At 36.8% G+C, this 17765-nt stretch overlaps 1 protein-coding gene across 1 annotated transcript in view; it reads right to left on the bottom strand.

Moving 5' to 3' along the window:
* The window catches only part of adgrl1a (adhesion G protein-coupled receptor L1a), a 224443-nt gene that overhangs the window by 119933 nt on the left and 86745 nt on the right, over positions 1–17765 (bottom strand). Inside the window, exon 2 of the mRNA XM_065263107.2 lies at positions 9344–9503. Within this exon, the coding sequence (XP_065119179.1) occupies positions 9344–9413 (70 nt within the window). The 5' untranslated portion in view covers positions 9414–9503. The remainder of the gene's footprint in view (positions 1–9343; positions 9504–17765) is intronic.

Genomic DNA, 17765 nt, shown 5'->3' with positions numbered 1-17765 from the left:
AACTAAGAAAAGTGTCACCAGGGTCATAGCCGGTATCTTAAGGAACACCTATTGACCGATTCATGTTTTTAAATTTCCTTTGGTGTGTAAGTGTGTGTTAGTACATGTTAACAATATGCAAAAGGTACATACCCCAAAGTAAACAATGATGCGAGTTATCGCCATCCAAAGTAAATCTCTTTTCTTGGACTACAACAAACACACGGATTGTAGGCAACAGTTTACTTCCTGGGATTTGTAGACAAGACCGACATTATCATAATTCCTCCCGCTTCAGACTCACATTGTGACAGAATCTTTCAAACATGGTAAGGAACGTCACATTTCCGGCTGACGTCAGAGGTATTCAGGCCAATCAAAATTAGAGATTAGCTGGCCAATCAGGGACACAGAGCTTTTCAAATCCATGCATTTCAGGAAGAGAGTGAAATCTAGAGCTACAAAAATGTACGGTATGTGGAAAATAATGTGTTTTGTAGTCATAAACCACGCAAACACATTGTATTATACCAAATAATACACAAAATAACATTGTGTTTTAGCAATGAAATAGGTGCACTTTAAATGTGAGGGGGAAAGGGACATGTATACGTATATGGTAAAGCAAAATAAAGTAAAATGAGACATTTTATACCAACAAATTCTTCATACAATGGTCTACCTGTAAAAATGATAAAAAATTGAAAAAAAATTAGGGGTGGGCCATTCTAATACCTGGGATCAGGTTTCAGGACAGATACAGAACTTTTTTGCAGTATCGGGGCCAATCCATACTGATACTGTGCGTTACTCGTAGTTGCTACTGTCATGCTATAGAAAAGTCAGACTATTATAAAAGCACCATTTTTATACACTATATTCAAAGTCTTCCTAATATATTCGACAGCTTTATGTGAAAAACAAATGCACATATGAAGATATTTAAGATCACAAAAACTGAACGATGTTATGCTTGCAGAGTTAATGCGCTGGAGTAGCTGTGAATTAAACACGTCAAGACACACAAACACACACGCAATAACCGTATTTTAAACATCTGATTTAAAAGTCTCAGTAAACCGCTTGATGAATGCAATACACTACGTGCCTAGCATATACAAGTATGGCATATACACTTCTCACATTCATCTGTGAGAAGATGCTTTTAAGCACATTATCCTGCACCCCGGAAGCGCAGAAAGGACAGGATGATTCAAGTGCTTCATCCTTCTCCCAGGATGTGCATAAGCGCTGTTGTGCCACTCAGCACAGAAGTCTTTCATGTTGTGACAGTTTTGCGCAATTAAAATAATTCTCCACCCAATTTAAATTTGAATAAATTATTAAATTGGGTCACCTATGTGGTAGAAATGTAAAGTTTTTTTTAGAAATGGTGCCTTCTAGGCCAAGAAAAGCCAGAAAATTTGCTTTTGGCTCATGTGGATGAAAAACACCAAATCCTAGAATGTGTTATAAATGTGTACTGCTAAAAAGAGAGAGCCTTAGCGAAGATTCAAGATGGCTGGCTCTTGTTAAGATTCGTACTTTTCCGAATGGACTCGGCAGTCCAACCCCTATGGGCGGGTTAAAAACATCCAAATAGCTCCTACTACTGGCTGTAGTCTTTGCTTCTGGCCAAAAAGTCCTCAGATGACGCAAAAATCGTCATTTAACGTCATCGGAGGACTTTTTTCCAGAACCAAAATACAGATATCTCTCCTCTCAGGGGGAAATGAGGGAGGGAAACACGGTCATTCAGAAATACTGCTGGGTTTCTACTGATACAAAGCTGAATGCTAAATCGGTGAAGTATCCCTTTAAGTAAAAATGTCGTATCTCTACTCAAAAACTGGCTTTATTTATAAATATTACATTCTTTTAACTAGTATCTCATTTTAAATGAGTTGTTGACCTGATTATGTTTTGCTTAAGTGTTTTTTCTTTAATTCAAAATTAATTTGTTTTCAAAGGCAAGTAAATGGTCAGTAATAGAAAACAAATAATAAATAAATAAATAATACAACAAATAATAGAACAAATTATGAGCAATAGCCAACATATTATATATTACAAGCAGTGCTTTTTGTGTTTTTTATATTGGTCTGTGTAATCAAATGTAAAATAAAACTGCATGCAAATTAACTATAGATTTATCCTTTTTGCAGTTACAAAAGTTAATCAGTCTAAACAAATGAATGATTTTTTCTTTGTCCGTTGTATGATTAACATTAGAAACATTGCATTGGTCCAATAACCTCCCATGTGTTTAATTTCTCAACCACCTACATTTAACTTAAGACATAGATTGTGTTTACGAGGATAATTATTGCATTTTTAGTTAGTTTTGCGCAAATATGTGCTATTAAGCGCAAGATAACATTAACATGCGCCATCAAACAACAAACAATGTGAGTAAATCTGTTTCGTGTCATCTTGTGCTTAACCCTTTCCACGCCATTGACGAGTTATCTCATCAATTAAGAAAAAAAATTGCATGAAAAAAGCGGGTTCCTGATTAGTTTTTATGTTAATCTGTTAATACTGTGATTATCCACTTCCCAATTTATAAAAAACTGAAGCAAAAAATATATATATTTACTAATTTTACACTCCATTTATGTTTTTATAATCATTCTGAATCTGAACTCTAACAAAATGCTGCTATTTTGCACATTTATACATATGATAATACATAGCAAATTTCAGCTTTTTGCAAAAAAAAGTATTATTTTTAAAAGTTTACAAACAGAGGAAACAATATAGATAAGATAAAATGTTTTTTTCCCCCGTTTGATATAAAGGTACACTGTAAAAACTGTTACTTAGATCTAACTCAATAAAATTAAGGCAACATTTTCCAACTAATTTTTAGTTTATTGAACTAACTGATATTTTGAGTAAGGACAACTTAATAATATGTATTCATATGGATTTGAATGAATGCAAAAATATTAAGTAGCATTTTAAGAAAAAGCTAATAAATTAAGTACAACCAATGTCAAAAATATCAGCATATTATACACAGACTTAATTAAAATAGATACATTTTAAATGAAAAAAATACTAGTTAATGTCTTCTGATTGTCTTTTATTAATTAATTTTATTATTATATTATTTATGGTTTGTTGTTGTTCTTTTATTCCGTGAGATGAGGGCACAAAACTTTTATTCAATCAACGCACCCACTCAGTTTCGTTTGGGCAGCTTTAAAGCGCAACATCCTTACAAACACCAGTCTTCTGAACAATGGTAATTACAAAACTCAAAAGAAGAAAAAGAAACTCTTCCATATCTCGAAGATAAATGAACAATAAACACGAACAAGTCTTTCTTTTTAGTTAAAAACATATAAAATAGAGTTTAAATTCAAATTATACTCTCCAAATGCAGTCCCGTGCAAAGCATGCTGGGAACTACGAATCCACTGCCTAGTTAGTTATGTTTAATAATAAAATCACGTAGTTTCAACACAAAATTATTATAAAATTATTATAGTAAAACATTGGTAAATGATATCTAATTTGTACATTCATTATAAATGGGAAAGTTTGGGGAACATTATATATAATACATGCAAATGCATTGTTTGGTTTTATAATATAATTAATGATCCTGTTAAAGTTGAAAAAACTTTGGTTGCGCAAAATTTTAGCGCTATTTTCTAAATATTGACAAAAAACTATTTAAAAAACACAGAGTTTCCATTAACTGATGTTAGGCGACTAAAACTCAATTTTGTTCTCTCATGATAAGTCCTTCCAAAGACCACAGAGGCGACTGGTCTAAGCTGGTCCTCCCAGCCTGGAAAGGCTGGTCAAGCTGGTGGGTCAGCTGGTCTTCCAGCCTGCCAAACTAAGTCCAGCTAGACCATCTTAAATAGTGACCAAAACACATCTAGACCAGCTTGCTTAACCAACAATACCAGCTAAAACCAAGCTGGGAGACCAGCTAAAACCAGCTCACTAGCTTATGCTGGTCTTAGCTGGATTTTTCAGTAGGGCTTGAAAGCATACAGAGCAGTGGACTCTCGCTCTCACTGTATTTTAATGTCATGTGTTTGTTATTGTGAAGCCGAATGAAGTCAACCACACTTCCTCCATCTTGTCCTTCAACCAAATATACGGCACCATATTTAAAGAATGATCGTGTGACTTTTACGTACGTCAGGTGATCTGTAAATGTGAGAAAAAAATCACTTTCCATTGCAGTTTTGTGATATATTCCTTGTTCTATTTGCATAAAAAGAATTAAACTTTTTTGCGATATACTGTATGGGATTTTAATGGAAAAAGTTTACATTGGGCTCCTTTTCAATATATCGATTGCCGCAATTTGAAGGGTAAAGGAAACGCAGCTATTGAATCAAATAATTCCAGTCAAATGAATCCAAATTTAATTAAAATGTCTGCCTTCTTTATAAAACACAACTTCTTCCGAACATCATCCAAAGAAAAGTCATTCCCTACACTTTTCTTTCAATAAACATCTTATTTTTCATCAGATAATGGAAGTAAGGTTAGCTGTGAATGACATCTCGTGTTGATTTCTACACAATAAAATCCTTTCTCTAAGCTAACCAACCATATCTCATGACAATCAAGGCAGTGTAGCTTACCATACGACATTTCAGAGGGGCACGAAAGCCATTCACGCTCCCAAGAACACAGCTGAGCGATGTTTAACCGTAATTTGTGTCATTCAATGCTTGAGATCTCACGCGAGAAAAGCCATAAATTAATTTTTTGAAGGAGAACATTTGACAAATGAGTGAGCAACAGAGTTAAGAGTGACAGTAGCAGACTGAAGGAGAGTATTGAGGTGTGATTCACGAGTGTGAGTTCAAGGGGTGAGCGTCAGACTCTGAAGTGATTTTATGTGAGAGCTTTGTGTGGATTATTAAAGCTCAGAGTTTGAGTATTAGACTGAACAGAAGTAAAGAGTAAGTGAGTGAGTGAGGGTGCAGATGTGTTACACCGAGGAAAGAATTAGGCTGTGAAAATATGCACAGGGAAGTATAATGGGGAATGCGGCGTGATATTTTATTTTAAGGATGGGTGTGAGGGACAGGTTTGTAACTACGTTATGAGGAGCACAAGAATCAGCAGCCATAAGTCCCTACAAAAACAGATTAAAGAGCACCTATTGTCTGATTCACATTTTTACATTTTCTTTGGTGTGTAAGTGTGTATTAGTATGTTAACGATATGCAATAGGTACAAACCCCAAAGTAAACGATGATAAAGCGTAAATCTCTTTTCTTGAACTACAACAAATACACAGATTGTAGGAAACAGTTTACTTCCTGGGCTTGTTGACGTAAACAAGACCGACATTATCATAATTCCTCCCGCTTCGGACTCACAGCCTGTAAGTTAACTCATTCACCGCCATTGACGAGTTATCTCGTCAATTATGAGTTAATATTTAACTAATAAATAAGCCTTTCTGGACGAATTTCAAAGTGAAAGTGTAATACCGCTTTTATCCACTAGATCCGCAAAACGAATTTATCAAAAACGGAAGTTAAAAAGATTTAATGATTTATTTTAACTGCCTTTATGTTTGATAGTCATTCTGAGTCTGATCTCTAACATAAATTCCTTTACAAAAACGCAATTGTTTAAGCTTTTTGCTCAAAATGTTGTATTTTTGAAGAGAAATATCCATATTTCAGTGGTTAAATTAAGTGGAAAAAGTAAATATATAATGAAACGTTTTTTCCCCATTTTGTTTGTTTGTTTGTTTATTGTTTGTTTGAAAGCAGAAGGTGTGTTCTTTATTTGGATATAATTAGTATGTTTATATATTTATAGAAGATAATTTTTCCTGCAAGGAATTTTGTGAAACTTTTGTTAAAATCACAAAAATGCAGGTGGGCAACTTTTCTCAAAAAGGCAGGCGGTGAATGAGTTAACTTCTGTTAGCATTGCATTGTGAGCGAATCTTTCAAACATGGTAAGGGGCGTCACACAGCTGACATCAGAGGTATTCAGGCCAATCACTACGTACAGATTAGCTGGCCAATCAGGGACACAGAGCTTTTCAAATCCGTGAATTTCAGGAAGAGAGTGAATTTGTCTTATTGTATTATATCAAATACACAAAATAACGTTGTTTTATTAATACTGTAAGCAAAACAAATGTAAAAATGTAAAGAATTTTATGTGAGAAAAGTTTTTGTGACGGTTAGGCAGGGCAAGCAAATTTTCAAAATCCCTGGTAGGCCTTTGGGAAGGCACTCTTTATTTTTAAGTAGCCATAGACTACAAAAAGGGGCTACTGTCGCTTTAAGAGCAAGTTCTGCACGGAGCCTAATGTCACAAATCCAAATTTTTAACTGATTATGTTCACTTAAATATAAATAAAAACACATAAACAGTTGTTTTTTTACTAGAATACATGCTGAGAAAGTTTTGTGTGTATCTGTCCGGTAAAGACACGAGAGAGAGAGCATGTGTGCCCGTTGTCGGAAATGCAACTCTCTGTATGCGAGTTTCTGAATGTGTGCTTTTGTACGTAGCTTGCGGACTGTTATGCAATTTATATCACATTTAAGCTTGCCGTGGGAGATTTCACTTCCTACGTGAAGACAATGTTAGAGGAATTTGTGTGCAACAGATCCAAAGCATCAATGACAAATCAGTACTGCGTGCTCTTTGTACAGTTTTAGTGATCATGAATGGAAAGTGAACCTAATATGCGAGCACGCATTCAAACTAATTTAATACCTGAAAACATAATTACCCAACCAAATATGTGAGAGAATGCAAAAACATTAAATTGTATTTTCCTCCCTACGATAGCCCGATGGGCAGAGATAGATTTTGTTAGCCCCACTACAAGGCATATTAGCCCCGGGACGTCGGGCTAGCGATTTTGCGAGCCCTGGTTAGGTTTAGAAATATGGCATGAAAAATGTTATTAACTTAGATGGCAATGTAACGTCTTGTGTGTGTTTTTATGTATGTACTAAAACACACACATACACAGAGCACTACACATTACACAACGCTATCTAAATAGCACACACAAAGAAAATTATGACTATTAGTTTTGACATTTAAGACATAAAAATCATACAGTTGTATTGCGCATATCTGTGTAAACGTATGCCTTTGCTTTTAATTTCTACCTAATTTTTGAAACATGGGTGTCCAACAGGGGGTCTGGTGCCTCTTGGGGGTCTGTGGTGATATTACAAGGGGTCCTCTTGAATAATAAAAAAAATGTGCATCAAACAAAAATGCATGAATAGGCTAAAAATCAAAATTAAAACTTTCCCAAAAGCATAACGTTCCCAGTTTAAAATCTATGAATGTAGTATGTTAACAGTGTGTGACTGTCTATACCAAAATGATTATTTTAATATGTTGGTAACGTAACCATCATAATGCAGTCTAAATTTGATACATGTACCCAAGTGTCCCTGCTCCTCCTCTCTATCTATTAAAGGGTCCTTGGCCTGAAAAAGGTTGAAGACCTCTGATGTAAAATGCAATGTACATTCAGGTTGTGTGTGAACGTGATATATGAAGGACAATAAGGAATCTATCAAAGGACCTGCAGAAATGAGAACAGAATTATGTGCTCTGTGTGGGAGTGTGTTATTTGTGCTACGCTTTAATGGCAACACAAGGCGATCAATGAGCCCATAGAGGAGCAAAGGCTTCCTTATTTCTCCAAATTGCCTGCGCTAGCAGCACAACCTTGATAACACTCAATTGATTATTAATGCATTATTAATCCAGAGCCAGGTCACGGAGACAGCTGGAGGCACTCATGCACACGCACGTACAGCACATTGATGAAGCGGCTTGGTGCCCGGGGCCAAAACGTGTCCAGTGGTACACAGAGTACATCGCATCAATTCACAGCGGCAGAACCAGGAAAATTAAACACAGGAAATACAGCGGCCACCAAATACACCTGGACAAGCAAACGCTGCATGCTCGCTGGCTCTTTTTCTTTGGGTTTGGCACCGGTCCCGCAGAGCAGCAGATGTTGTGGTGGTGCTGGAGTGGAAGGGCACAGGCTGGACAGACCCACACCACCTCCCCCTGTCCCTAGACCTCAGGCCTATCACATACACACCAGCTCCACTGTCACACCATCGGCCACACACTCCGTAAACTCACACACAACCCCATTTATAGAGGCACAGGAGACCGACATATGCCAGCTTTTAACTTCAGGCTGTGTCCACATTCTCACTTACACGTATCCACACTTAGTCGTCACTTTGATAGGTTTTCCCGGTTTCGAGTGGCCATCAAGCTTTTAAATCGTACTTATGCATCAGCAGTCTTATGAACTCGTGCATGTATATAGCCGTACTCCTTTTGTTGTTAATGCAAATGCAATCCTGCTATCCATTACTTTAATATTTTTTATATGTTTTATTTCATTTATGAATATTTCCACTTATTCGCTTTTATGAGTGATTTACAGTGCATTCAAGCTATACATTTTTATATAAGTATGTGTGTTGTCTAGAGATTGAACCTTTTGCGTTGCCAATGCAATGCTCTACCAGCTGAGCTACATGAACACTATCCTTATAATAAAAATATATACACTATCTACTATTTAACAATGCAAAATTGCATTGAAACATTTTGTGCACAAGCACATCAAACACTCGCTATGCATGCTTGATTTTATATAAATCCAAAATTCATAACACAACGAAAAAACAGCACATGGCTATTTTAGCAAAGACCACCATACAGTCAAAACAGCATAAACTGTCTTCATCTACGACCATCCCTAATTTCAAGACAACCACAACTAAAGGTTTGTTTTCGCCACAATAACCGCACAGCTGTTAAAGGGGACATTTCACAAAACTTTTTTAAGATGTAAAATAAATCTTTCGTGTCCCCAAATGTGTATGTGAAGTTTTAGCGCAAAATACCATATAGATTATTTATTATAACATGTAAACATTGCCACTTGGTAGGTGCGAGCAAAAATGTGCCATTGTTGGGTGTCCTTTAAAATGCAAATGAGCTGATCTCTGCACTAAAAGGCAGTGCTGTAGTTGGATAGTGCAGATCAAGGGGCAGTATTATCCCCTTCTGACATCACAAGGGGAGCCAAATTTCAATTAGCTATATTTTCACATGCTTGCAGAGAATGGTTTACCAAAACTAAGTTACTGGGTTGATCTTTTTCACATTTTCTAGGTTGGTAGAAACTTAAACATGGAAAAGTCAGATTTCCATGATATGTCCCCTTTAAACACATACTTGCAATGCATTTGCAAAGTATTTTTTCATGCATTTGTTAACATTCATATGTCTCGGATTTCGAGCATATGTACTGAGCTCACAGTCTTTCTGTGTTGAAATAAAGAGTACCAACCCTGTGAAGAGGGACTGATGCTGCTGAGGGCGACAGTGCAGGTAAAGAGGATCCAGAGAGAGAGAGCCATGCTGTGGATGGACGTAAGGTGGTGGGGGAGGTCAGCGGGCGCTTCAGTGTGGGACACTCCTTCCCTCACGCCCTCTTACTGATGAAGAACCTGCGAGAAAGAGAGAGAGAAAGAGAGAAAAAAAATCAATACTAATAGCAGGACCTAAATTCGTACTGTTGGCCTTTCTCCATCTGTAGCTCAATAAATAAAGTACTACTCTGTGATTCTGTTCATTTTGTTGAAGCAAGTCGCCTGCTGTTGCTGCAACCAGATTTAGGTTTTCTGCCTTTGCACAGCATGTTTCACATCACACTTATTCAAAATAATTGAGGGGAGCTATAGACATGCACTTACAGTAACACTTGTAAGCGAGAGTTAGATGGCTACAGTTGAACGGTGGCCATTTTGTTCTGTCAGCTGCGATACCAAATAAACAAAGTGAAACCCACATTGTTCTGCAAATCTGATGTTTAACTGTTTACACTTAGGCTATGTTTACACAAGAATGATGTAGTGAAAAACAGAAAAGTCATTCCTTTGCACTTTTGAGAAATTTTACACGACCACGATGACAGAAAGATCTGCGTTTATAAGAATTCCCTAAAAAAGCACTATTACGTCTGCCAGGCCAGTAGATGGCGATGTTACCTTGTAAAGAAACACTACAATGTATGCACACATACGCATTGTACAAAGTGATAAATACAAACAATCAAGATGGCGAAAGCATAGAGTGGTTTTATTAAGCATGACGATGACGTATGTTACTACGTTGGAGAAGCATTAAAGGATTAGTCCATTTTCTTAAAAAAATCCAGATAATTTACTCACCACCAACTCATCCAAACTGTTTGTGTCTTTCTTTGTTCAGTCAAAAAGAAATTATGTTTTTTTTTTGAGGAAACTATTCCAGGATTTTTCTCATTTTAATGGACTTTAATGGACCCCAACATTTAACAGTTTAAAATTGCAGTTTCAAAGGACTCTAAAGGATCCCAAACGAGGCATAAGGGTCTTATCTAGCGAAACGATTGTCAATTTTGGAAAAAAAATGCACTTTTAACCCACAACTTCTTGTCTTCCTCCGGTGGTGTGACGATCCAGCGTGACCTCACGTAATTGCGTAATGACATCGAAAGGTCACGTGTTACATATATGAAACACACATTTGTGGACCATTTTAAACAATAAACTGACACAAAGACATTATTTAGTATCATTCGACATACAACAACGTTGGAACGGTCTTCTTTCTCCACACTTGTAAACACTGGGGCGTAGTTTCGATACGTCATTCGTGACCTCTTGACGTGATGACGTATTACGTGAGGTCGCACTGGCGCGTCACAGGACCAAAAATGGCAATCGTTTCGGTAGTTTAGACCCTTATGCCTCGTTTGGGATCGTTAAGAGTCCTTTGAAACTGCAATTTTAAACTGCATTAAACTGTTAAGTATTGGGGTCCATTCAAGTACATTAAAATGAGAAAAATCCTGGAATGTTTTCCTCAAAAAATATAATTTCTTCTTGACTGAACAAAGAAAGACATCAACATTTTGGATGACATGGTGGTGAGTAAATTATCTGTTTTTTTTTTAAGAAAATGGACTAATCCTTTAATAGCAGGAACACCGTCCTGTACAGTGTTGGGGAAAGTTAGTTTTCAAAAGTAATGCATTACAATATTAAGTTACTCCCCAAAAAATTAACTAATTGCGTTACTTAGTTACTTTTACTGGAACGTAATGCTTACGTTACTTTTGCGTTACTTTTTCTTACTTGGCTGAGGTGTTTTAATGATCGCAAAAATGTCAAGCTCTGGCCTGCCATCTCTGTTTCTGACTCAAACTATTCCCGCTCACGCGCACAGATGCGTAATTCTATGTTAATATGTTCAGTTTCATTCAAGAAATTATTTTATTTTTAAATTGAGTGAATTAAACTGAAAAGTAACTCGCATTTCCTTTTTTAAAAAGTAACTCAAATATTAATGTGTACATTTATAAAGTAATGCGTTACTTTACTCGTTACTTCAGAAAAGTAATATTATTACGTAATGCGCGTTACTTGTAATGCGTTACCCCCAACACTGGTCCTGTAGGCTGCCATTGTTGTTTTGCTTATAGATTGAATTATCACAGATTCACCTGTACATAGTTCACAGAGAGACGACAAGGCATCATTATCAAAAACTATCAAAATCTGATGGTGACAGTACGCAGACCCTCTCATATGCGTAAAAACAGGACTATAGTTATAGCTTTAGGTCCAAGCAAACTTGAAGCAGGTTCCTGAAAGCAAATGCTTCCAGCAATGCATGCTTGAATTTAAGTGTTGTTTAATAAAAATAAAAAAAAGGTGTGAATGCAATGCATAAGTGTGAATTGTGTAGGGTAAACAGTCTTTGTTTACAGTCAGTTTATCTCTCAGGTCGAGATCTTACTGCAGTAAAGTAGATACCATCGCTTGATTTCTATTAACTCTGCTGAAGCCAGCTAACCAAGTTTACGTTTTCTGGCTTTGCAAGGCCCATTTCAAATCCCTTTCATTCAAAATAATTGACAGGACCTCTGTCGCACACACAGCACTGGTCAGGTAGAGTCAAACTGCCAGTGCTGAACGGCAGCCATTTTATTCAGCACTAACACGGCAACAGCTGTTCCCTGGCAAACCCTTCAGTTCCTGACATACCCGAGCCTGATTGGACGCGACGTGCTACATATTCATGGAAGTAAATGCACGACAAACAGCAGGACACCCAGAGTGGCCATAGCCTGCACGTTTAGATATAAAAATAAATGCGAAGGTATAAAAAAAAGAGAAAGAGTGGACAGCGTTGAGTCAGTCAGAACTGCCAAAGGGTCTACACATCTCATTTGCCTAATGAAATAAATCACAATGTGGAAGTTTCTTTCATTTGTTCTTGAAGGCTGCTCTTCCTTCAGGGCTAAAGGGAAAAAACGACAAGCATGCACTAAATTATTACAGCTAATGCTGCTCCTGCTGTGCATTCTGAAAGAACAGACAGATTGTACTGCCTTTTTATCGGGAGGAGAATCGGTGTATGTGTGTGTGTGTCTCCTCGCTTTGATCCTCATAACTCGCTACCCACTCGTTTCATTGATCTACTCTGGACTCATAGATAAAATAAATAAATAATACATTAAAACCGGACTGATGACAGATAGCACAATCAGGTTCAATAACATTGTGCATGCATTATAGCTTGCCCCATAGTTAAAGATGATGTGACACATTACAACACATTTCCTTAAAACTACATATTTTAGTTTATTTAAAAAAAAACTGATGTTTAATAATACTTGCCCAACTTTGGTAATGTCAGCAGAAAAGAAAAAAACGGATAGAAAAAGATACAAAGCTTGACTTTAGATATGTGCAAGTAAATGTTGAAATGAATAATAACTGAGATTAATAAATGTTTTAAGAATATTGTTTACTGCTAGTTTACGTTGACTTATTTGCTCACTAATGCTTACAACCTTATTATAAAGTGTCACTGAAATGGCTTCAAGGCGGACAGAGTTATTATGCTTTGATGAATGTTTTCAACATTCAGAATCTTTTTTAAATAACCTAAAATGAAAAATCATGCATAATAAGACCAGAGGCTTTATTCACAGTCTGATGGCACAGTTTTTCCCCCGTGTGACGGCTAGTTTTACAAGACTGTCATGTGAAGCAATCAACCGCAGTCGTTTGGTTTTTACATGCCATTATCTGTAACATGATACAGTAGTAATAGACTGCTGTTAAAGCAATTCATTTAAATAATGATGCACAGCAGAAAACACCAGAAGATGTGTTTGTAAAGAACGTACAAACATACATCTTAAAATTGCTACAGTGGGAAGTTGGGGTGGGAAAAATCAAAGTGCAGCCTTTTTTCTTAAATACTCAATAGCTAGTATTGACAAGCATAAAATACTTTGCAAAAGCATGTTTGTGTGCACCAATAGTCTGTGTTGTTTGCTGTGATGGTTTTTAATAAATGAGAGCACAAAGCATTTAATATTTAAGATGTCTCAACAGCAAAGGAGTTGAGGAAAACTCATTTGTCTCTGTCGACTATGTGAACACTTGATAATTTTCAATTCATTTGCAAGATGAATGCTCTTATTACACTGTAAAAAAGCAGCATAAAACGACTTGTTTTGCAAGTCATTTAAAACTACTATTAAGTTTTGGCTTGTGAAAAGTTGACATAACTTATAAAATCAAGTTGATTGAATTTTTTTCAAATTTTTGCAGTAGGCGCAGTGATATTATGAAAGTTACCAAGGGGACTATTTTCGGGCAGTGCGTAATATCACTACGCCTGCTGCAGCCATGTTACAGCAGCAAAGTCCTTGATAATAAAACCAGAATGAAAGTATAGTTCCTAGTAATATCTGCATAGAAAAAAGCAACTTTAATTTTTCAGTTGGTCTTAGTACACGATGTAACTACAGAAGATTCAATGGATTGTGCTAAGCTAACAGTGGTAGCGACAAACCCGGAGATCAGCTGAATGGATTCCAAAAGAGTACAAATCAAATGTTTAAAGGGTTAGTTTGCCCAAAAATGAAAATAATGTCATTAATGACTCACCCTCATAGCGTTCCAAACTCGTAAGACCTCCGTTCATCTTTGGAAACACAGTTTAAAGGAGCGGTGAATCAAATACTAAATTTTAACTTGATAATTTGTTATATAAGAGTTCATCATATTTAAATGAACATCCTGCAAGTTTCAGAACTGAAAACGTCCATGCTACTGAAATATAACCGTTTTTGGCACCAAGCCAGTATTACGACCGAATGTGGAATTCAGAGAAATATGACGTATGTTTGACTGTTTTAATTTACTAAAAACATTAAACGATTAATAAAGGTACAACACTTAACAATACGACTGTAATATAACGATAGAAATATACAAAGTTAGCCGCAATTTAGATTCTGATGCCCGCTTACTGTGTTGTACACGGTAATTTTAGGCAAGTTGCGTTTGAACGGTCCAACACTCAAGAAAGCTTTTTTTATCATATAACTGTGTAACGTTACGTGTATCTAAGAGCAAACTCACAAGCACAATAGAAATATACAAAGCTACTGATAAGGATTTATCAGCCGCAGTTTAGATTCTGATGCACGCTTACTGTGTTGTTTACGGTAATTTAGTCACGTCAAGTTAAAAGTTTTGTTTACGCTTTACTATACGTATTGTCATTTATGTGTATCATCTTTAGCACCCAGAATCTTTTGTGGGTCAAACATATATGTGTTCAGCTGCTATTTTTACACATTAATGTTTTTATAACATTTGCCCACATGTAAAGACAGGGAATGAAGCTGTCTGATCATAGCAGTGGGTGTTTACGTCCAGGTCTTCAATGCGGCCCGCCCCTTCAAACGAACCATTTCTCCAGAGAGCCACTAATCCATGTTACAAAATAGCCTATTACTTATTGTTTTTGATGTTTTTGAATGTAAAAACCACGCGAACATCATAAGTAGACATCAGACAACAGTATAAAACAATAAAATCGACAAATTCACCGCCCCTTTAAGATGTTTTAAAATTTAGTCTGAGAGCTTTCTGACCCTCCATTGAAAATCTATGTACGGTATACTTTCCCTGTCCAGAAATCTAATAAAAACATCATAAAAGTCGTCCATGTGACATCGGTGGGTCAGTTAGAATTGTTGAAGCATCGAAAATACATTTTGGTCCAAAATAACAAAAAATATGACTTTATTCAAAATTCTTCTCTTCTGGGTCTGTTGTGAACCGCGTGCACAAGACTGCGGTGACGCTGCTCACGTGTTATCCGGTGCGCCCCAGCTTTTTTTGCGCTCGAGCTTCGTTTTCAGTCTGAGGGAGATGCAGGCTGTAAGTTTGAAAAAAAATCTTCGCAAACATGTCTGAGGATAATACTTCAGCAGTGTCGTACGTCAGCAGTGTCACATTGCACAAGCATTCACAACAGACGCAGGAGAGAAGACAATGCCGAATAAAGTTGTAATTTCTGTTATTTTTGGACCATAATGTATTTTCGATGCCTCAACAAATTCAAACTAACCCACTGATGTCACATGGACTACTCTGATGATGTTTTTATTACCTTTCTGGACATGGACAGTATACCGTACATAGATTTTCAATGGAGGGTCATAAAGCTAAATCTAAAACATCTTAAACTGTGTTTCCAAATATGAATGGAGGTCTTACAGGTTTGAAACAACATGCGGGTGAGTCATTAATGACATTATTTTCATCTGTGGGTGAACTATCCCTTTAACTCGGGAGCTGGAAAATGAGCATATTTTCAAAAAATGTGGAGTGTCCATTTAATCAACGTTTTAGGACTACGGTATGATATAAACAGTCTTCAGCTAACAGTCATGGATGTCAATGTTTAATATTCTTTATTTAATGAGGTAAATAGAGTCAATTTTGATCTTATGTCTTTAAGATGGCCACCCCAACGAATGCTAAACTTCATCAATCCCTCTCATCATTCCCTCCTGCTCTCCTCTTCCTCATTCAATCCATCACTCCATCCTTCTTCTGTCTCCTCCCCTTGACCTTCTCTGATATTTACCCTCCTCTCCTGTGGCAAGGCGTAAACCCATAGCCACCCAGCAAAAAAGAAAGAAAGACTGACCAATAAAAACTCAGAAACCACAGCGAAAATCACCCAGCATGCATGCAGGAGACTCAAAGCATCAAAGGCTGGGAGGTAAAAAAGGGAAAACAAACATGGAAACTGAGCCCTTGCTCCTGCTGTCTGCATGTTACTAATGGTCAAAAATGTTCCCCTCCCGAGAGGCGCCGCCGTCTCTATTTTTCCCCTTCACTTTCGTAGCTGTTAATAAGAAAAAAATTGTCTTTCAACCTCTCTCTTTTGATCTCGCTACTGTCTGCACTCGGCACAATGGCTCTCCCGCGGTCCGGGCTGATAAAGAACAGAAGGGAAAGAGAGAGAGAAAGAGGTCTTACTACAGCAGGCGGTCTTGCGAGTCCACGCTGGGTGAGAGGAGAGCGGTGCAGTGTGGGTATTCACTTTGCCTTGGGGCAGTCACTGACCTTTTGCTCTAATCTGATCCACCATTATTATTATCAGTGTTACTGTTCCAGTGAAGAGGATTGTAATATTTTTCCCAACACGGAGAGAGTGGGGTAGTGCTCTAATCCAGAACATCCAGTAGGAAAGAAAAATCTCTTTAATATCACAACAACAAGGGTTATTAACCTTCATGTTGTATACATGTTTTATACATCTATAGTTTTTTCTTTTTAATGGTCACTAAAAAGCATTGCTTTAACATTGCTCTGGTGCCTATTTTAAAGACATTTGACCGGTTATGTATGCAGTTTACAGAAAAATAATCAACACCCATGGAATATTTCTCAGCCAATCAGAATAAAGCGTTCAACAGACCTGTTGTATAAATCATTACATGTGTTCCCTGGGATCGAACCCAGGACTTTTTACGCTGCTTATGCAATGCTCCACCAAACACTTTTGTTTTTTTAGGAGCTTCTCTGACATGATGTTTATATTTAAATGAAACATAGCTGAGAACTTAAGTCTCCTGAGTTATGAAAGAGTAATAATGTCTTCACTGGTATGGGCAAAGTGGTATGAAGAGCCTGAGGGAGCAGATATACGAGCGCTGTGAATTTGAACATCGCTCTGAACTTGAATCTAATGCTTCTCCATCTATTTATCTGGAGACAGCCTTGATCCAAGGCAAATAACCTAATTATCCAGTTACATTAGATCATTACTATAATCACCGCAATCATTATTATCTATTTGCTTAGCAGACACACTCGTCTAGGACGATGCGGCATACATCTATTTTACACATGCCGCAGGTTTCACGAGCTCATTTCAGACAAAGCAGATGATGCCTGACAAGTCTGTTTGACGCAACAACAGCACCTCATTTTAATGCCAATTCTACAGCGAATGCAAATTCGGAGATACAGGACAGGAAAAATAACAACTGTGTAATCTATAACAATATTTACCAATGTTGAATTCTTAAAAAAAATGGTTAAAATAATTATACAGGACAATTTCACAAGCAATTTTTACACAATGTAAGTTGGTTTAACTTAAAAAAGTAAGCCTTAAAATTTTTAGTTAATTTAACATATATGCCTGAGGAAGATCTTGTGATCGAAACATTGCAATAAATATTTTACATCTTTTGCAAGTTAACAGTGTGCGGGATACCCTTTATTTTTATATTTGTTGGGACTTCATTGTCTCTTTATCCAACACACCTTTCCGGAACTAACAGGTGTGTGACATTGTTCTTCTTAAGTTAATTTAACTTAAACTATTAGTTTTTT

Source organism: Paramisgurnus dabryanus, chromosome 3, assembly GCF_030506205.2.
Source record: "Paramisgurnus dabryanus chromosome 3, PD_genome_1.1, whole genome shotgun sequence".
NCBI lineage: Eukaryota > Metazoa > Chordata > Actinopteri > Cypriniformes > Cobitidae > Paramisgurnus > Paramisgurnus dabryanus.
This window is presented reverse-complemented; position numbering and strand designations above follow the sequence as displayed.